Consider the following 4,957-nt stretch of genomic DNA (forward strand, 5'->3'; position numbering starts at 1 on the left):
GGTCTTCAGCTGCCTTGGCTACCGACTGCAGCGCATCGATAAGAATTTCACGTATACGTGCGGCAGCTTCTGGATCGTTTTTAATAGCAGTAAAGGTGTACGTTGGTCCCCACGGGGTTTCCCCAGCAGCTGCTGCAGCAGCAGCAGCTGTAGCTGCTGCAGCTGCAGCTCCAGCCCCCCCAGCACAGAGAAAATGATCTATTGATGCATGCGAAGAAACAAAGAGAGAAGCCAAGAACCTCCATGAAAGGCTTTCAGACCCAGTGCTAAAGACGCCACACAGCGGCAGCTGCTGCAGCTCCATCAGCCCCTCCTTCAGCTCGTATTCCCCGTCGTCTTCGGGCACCGCAACCTGCACTGTGAGGAAATCCACGGGGTTACCTGAGCCAGCACAGAGAAGTGTAAACAAAAACAAAGAAATATACCAAAAAAAAAACTAAGTTCAATAATGTCTGAACGCGCAAGCAACTGAACAATCAACTGCTTCTGAGGAACTCGGCGGTTTGCTGGCCGTCTACTCGAAGCAACAGCAGCAACAGCAGCAGCTGCTGCTGCTGCAGTTACAGCATAAGCAGCAACAGGAACAGGAGCAGCAGCTGCATATTTATACGTACCGCTGGTTTCCGATGTGAACTGCCATTCTTCGTCTCTGTCTGTTTTATCAGCTATTGTTTCTCTGTGTGTTTCTCTCTGCGGTGGTTGCAGGCGGGGGAAAGAAGAAGGACAGAATCCAAAGAAAGCAAGAAACTGCCAAGACTGAAGAGGCCCGTAGTGCACATACACCTGGGCCCCCGCGGGCACATCGCAGGCCAGGCGAAGGCAGAGGCTTTTGCCTTCTTCCTCAATTACAGGGGATAGCACTTGCGCATGAAAATCATGATTCAACAAATCCCCCAGAGGAACAAAAGAAGCACAACGAAGAGGAAGACGCACAAAATGTGCAGGGGCCGCTGCACAGCCGGGGGGCCCCTCAACGCCCTGGGGGCCCCCACTAAACCCCACAGGCAGCATCACACAACGGCAACCTTCTGCTGCACCCGTCTCAACGAGCTCTAGGAGAAACGGCACACGACGCTCCTCTGCCTCTTCTTCTTCTTCCTGTTCATTATCCCCCTCACTCTCCTCCCCTTTATGCACCCGCGAGGGCCCCCCTGAAGGTTCCCCAGTGGGGGCCACTGACGCCTCCTTGCTGCGGTACCCAGGGGGGTTGATGAGGGGAACCCCTGCAGGCTGAAACTCCTGAAGGGGCCCCAGGGGCCCCAGAGGAAGCGAAAAGGAACGGGACTCTAAGACGAGATGCGCCCACAGGAAGTCTGCGTAATTCAGCTGCGCTAAGAAGGCTCTGAGGAGATGTGTTCCTTCGCAAGAAGAAGAAACAGCAGGGGCCCCGCAGGCAGCACCAGCTTGAGCGGTTGCTGCTGCTGCTGCTGCTGATGCTGCTGCTGCCACCGCACCCGTCGTTGGCGTACAAGCCTCTAGAAGCACATGTGGTGGGGTTGTTGTTGCTGCTGCTGCTGCTGCTGCTCTGCAAGCGGAGATCACCCCGCCGCCCTGCTGCATTCCTTCAGGAGGAGGGAAGGTCTGCAGCAGCAGCGGCAGCAGCTGCTCCCGCATCATCTTGCATTTGGCCTCAGAGCGGCTAACGGCGCTCGCCAAGGCAGCATCTCCGAGAAACTCGACGAGCCCTTCAGAATCCATCAGCAGCAGTTCCTCCTTTTGAGCTGCTGCTGCTGCTGCTGCTGCTGCTGCTTCTGCTGCTGCTGGATCGCCGGCAGAAGACGCGCACACAGCCGCTGCTGTGGCTGAAGCGTCTGCCTCCCCGGCAGCAGGCAGGAAGCGCAGCACGGCCCTGCCCCCCTGCTCGCCATTAGTGAATGCAAGAAACAAAAGAAAGAGACACAAAACCACATCACTGTCAACAAGAGGCTGCACCTCCGTAGGCTCCTCAGGCTTGTTTTGCTGCTTCTGGGGGTTCTGGTGCTGCTGCTCCTGCTGCTGCTCCTGCTGCTGCTGCTGCGCTGCTGCTTCCTGCTGCAGCAGCCTTTCGGGGGGAAGCCCCAGCAGCAGTTGTGCGAGAGGGGAGAACGTGCGATGCGTCAGAGCCGTGTACACGTTGAGGAGGGCTGAGGTGGGAACACGCAGAAGCACTTCTCCTCTCTTGAGGTCTTCTGCTGCGACGAGGCCTCTCCCCTCCCTACTGAATGACGCCACCTGGACCTTGGGGTGTACGTACGCCTGAAGATCGGCGGCTGCATTGCGGAGAATTGCCGTCTGCCGCTCCTCTGGGGTGTATGGCCTCACTTGGTTTGCAGGGGCGCAAAACAAAGCGAACAGACGCTGCGCCTGAGACGCGTAAGCATCAGCAGCAGCAGCAGCGTGTGCTGCAGCTACTGCTGCTTCTGGCTCCCACTTTCCCTGTGCATTTCGCAGCAGCATCTCCGGCGGCCGCTGCATTGTTGTTAAGCAGTGACGGAAGCTGAAGGGCCCTGAGCAGCCAGCAAGGAGACCCCAGGCCTCTTCTCTGGTGCCTCGTGTTCTGCCTTTTGCCATTCGAAAACAGTCAACGCCTGTCTTCCTCTTTCTTGTTTCTGCTGCTGGAACGGCATTTTCAGCTGTTGCTGGAACTGTCGCACCACCGCTTGGTGTTGCCGCTGCTGCAGAACCAGTCGTACTTTTGTCTGCCACGGTTGGGGGTCGCTGCAGATGGGCCTGGAAGAAATACAATTCGCTGTCCGATGCTTGCTGCACGCGCAGGGCGTCAAGCCAGACGCCGCAGTTCACCCGGATGCAGTCGGCGCAGAGGCAGCAGCAGGTCCTTAGTAGCCTGAGCGGGCCCTTCTTTGCATTGCTGTTGGCATTTCCATCAGGAAGAGAAGCAGTAACTCCCGCCTGGGTGCTGCACGAAGGGGGAGCGTCGCACGTGAAAAGTTCAATGCCTAGAGACTGAAATAGAGTGTTACGGAACGCCTCGTGAGTCTCGTCTTCATCAGCAGCAGGAGGAGGCATTACCAAGTACCTGGAAGCCTCACAGTCGCTGCTGCTGCTACTGCTGCTGCTGCAGCTGCAGCGCAAGGAAACCATTGTGCTTTCGTTGGATCAGCACAGGTTGTTAAGGCGGCGCCGACAGCTGGAGTGGCGCCAACACGTTCTTTCTCCTCAGTTCTGTTGTTGCAGAGTTGAACAATCAAACGAAAAGTATTTATGAACCGTTTATTCCGGGATGTTTCCGCCGTAAATGTTACATATGCTGCGCTTGAAAGCCAGCATCGAGACGACGTGAGTGTATAGGAGCTGAAATCTGCCTATCCCATTGAAGAATTCAATTAGAACATCGACTGAAAATCATCATTCTTGAACTAGAGCTGCAAAAGAAGACAAAAGTTGAATACATCTTTGCGTTCTGGAGCCGCAGGACGGCCGACGGAGTGTCATCCTGACGCCGGGCAGCCCCCCACAAGGCAGCAGCCGTTTGTTGCGAAACCTTCCATATAAGAAGGAAAAAGTCTAAACTCCACATCTGACTAAGTTATTTCCGAAGATACAATGGCCCAATCAAGAGCTAGCCCTGTTACTGGCTCTTTAGCTTTTCCGTCGTTTCAACTTGTCGAGGAGCAGTGAGTATAGAAAAAGCGATTGTGCCACTCGATAGCTTCATGATTGTACAGTATACACTCCTGCCTGTTGAATACACTAATAATATTATTTTAACTATCCCTTCACTGCAACGCAATCTCACTAAAACACCAACAATACTATCGTGAGTGTTATGTTTTTTAGGATGTGGCAATGCAGCAGCATTGCCACATCCTAAAAAACATAACACTCCTACTACACTCCCGCTGTACTGGAACCTCGCTAGAAGACTAATAATACCCTCACCACTACACTTTCGCACTGCTGCAACATCGCTAGCACGAAAATAGCATTGCACTGCAACCTCACCAAAACACCTATACTATTGTCTATATCTATTAATCTGCTGCACCACGCACTTAACAAAACACTAAACACTCCGGCAACTCAGCGGAAGGCGGTAACACCCACTTTCTCTACTTAACTTTCTGCCTCGTGAAAGCTAGCCACTCGAAATCCTGCCTGGTGATGCATAAACAAAGCATCACTAAGTAGGGTAGAAGCACTGCAACAACTTGTGTGGGTTCTGCTATTACTTTATGTCGTATTTCAGAGTTGAATTTGAAGTATAGCAGTGAAGCCGCACAATTTCTAACAGATTGCCAAACATCAGTCCAACGTTCCGTNTGAATTTGAAGTATAGCAGTGAAGCCGCACAATTTCTAACAGATTGCCAAACATCAGTCCAACGTTCCGTTATTGAGGGCTCCACGGCAGGCCATGAAAATTTTCACGGGGCTGCTAGGTTCACAGTTCACTTGTAACTTAACATTGTCTGTACACCAGAAAATCTGGGAAGGAAGCCACGGGCAACAACGATTTCTTCGTTCATCCACGGGAGCTTCCAAGGCTGGCACGCATAGCCATATTGAATGCACGAACGCTGTGGCGTACAACAATACGGACAAAGAAGGATTCGCGGCGTATTGGTACAGCTCAAGCAAATATCTTGTCACTACTATGTGCACCTTCAAGCAGCAAAAACACCGCTCGGTGACCAGATGAATAAGACACAATACCAAGCTGATGCGATCCTTCAGGCCCTTCAGATGAAGCCCGTCTCTTTATAGAAGATATGATCAAATATATGTTCGCTGTATCTATTCACACATAATGGATACTGTATAGGAATACAACTGAACAGCATACAATCTTGTATGCTTCAAGTACATTGAAACACCCACATGAGACACACCAAACCACATCACTGTCAACGGTCACTGTGAACCAAAGGTACGCGACAGAAAGGCTTTAAGGTCGTTGAGCTCTTGCTGGTTGGCCGAATGGCCCAGGCCCGGGTACAACTTGAAAGTGATGTCCTCGT

At 52.6% G+C, this 4,957-nt stretch overlaps 2 protein-coding genes across 2 annotated transcripts in view; both read right to left on the bottom strand.

The window, feature by feature from the left end:
* EMH_0027190 (uncharacterized protein) overlaps positions 1-3,081 on the bottom strand; it is a gene marked incomplete at both ends in the record, with an annotated part of 3,756 nt that extends 675 nt beyond the window's left edge. Inside the window, 2 exons of the mRNA XM_013493996.1 lie at positions 261-381; positions 615-3,081. Coding sequence (XP_013349450.1) covers positions 261-381; positions 615-3,081 — 2,588 coding nt within the window. The remainder of the gene's footprint in view (positions 1-260; positions 382-614) is intronic.
* Positions 3,082-4,884: 1,803 nt separating this feature from the next.
* The window catches only part of EMH_0027200 (uncharacterized protein), a gene marked incomplete at both ends in the record, with an annotated part of 570 nt that continues 497 nt past the window's right edge, over positions 4,885-4,957 (bottom strand). Inside the window, one exon of the mRNA XM_013493997.1 lies at positions 4,885-4,954. Within this exon, the coding sequence (XP_013349451.1) occupies positions 4,885-4,954 (70 nt within the window). The remainder of the gene's footprint in view (positions 4,955-4,957) is intronic.

This window comes from Eimeria mitis, genomic scaffold, assembly GCF_000499745.2.
Source record: "Eimeria mitis Houghton genomic scaffold, Emh_scaff1002, whole genome shotgun sequence".
In the NCBI taxonomy this organism is placed as follows: Eukaryota; Apicomplexa; class Conoidasida; order Eucoccidiorida; family Eimeriidae; genus Eimeria; species Eimeria mitis.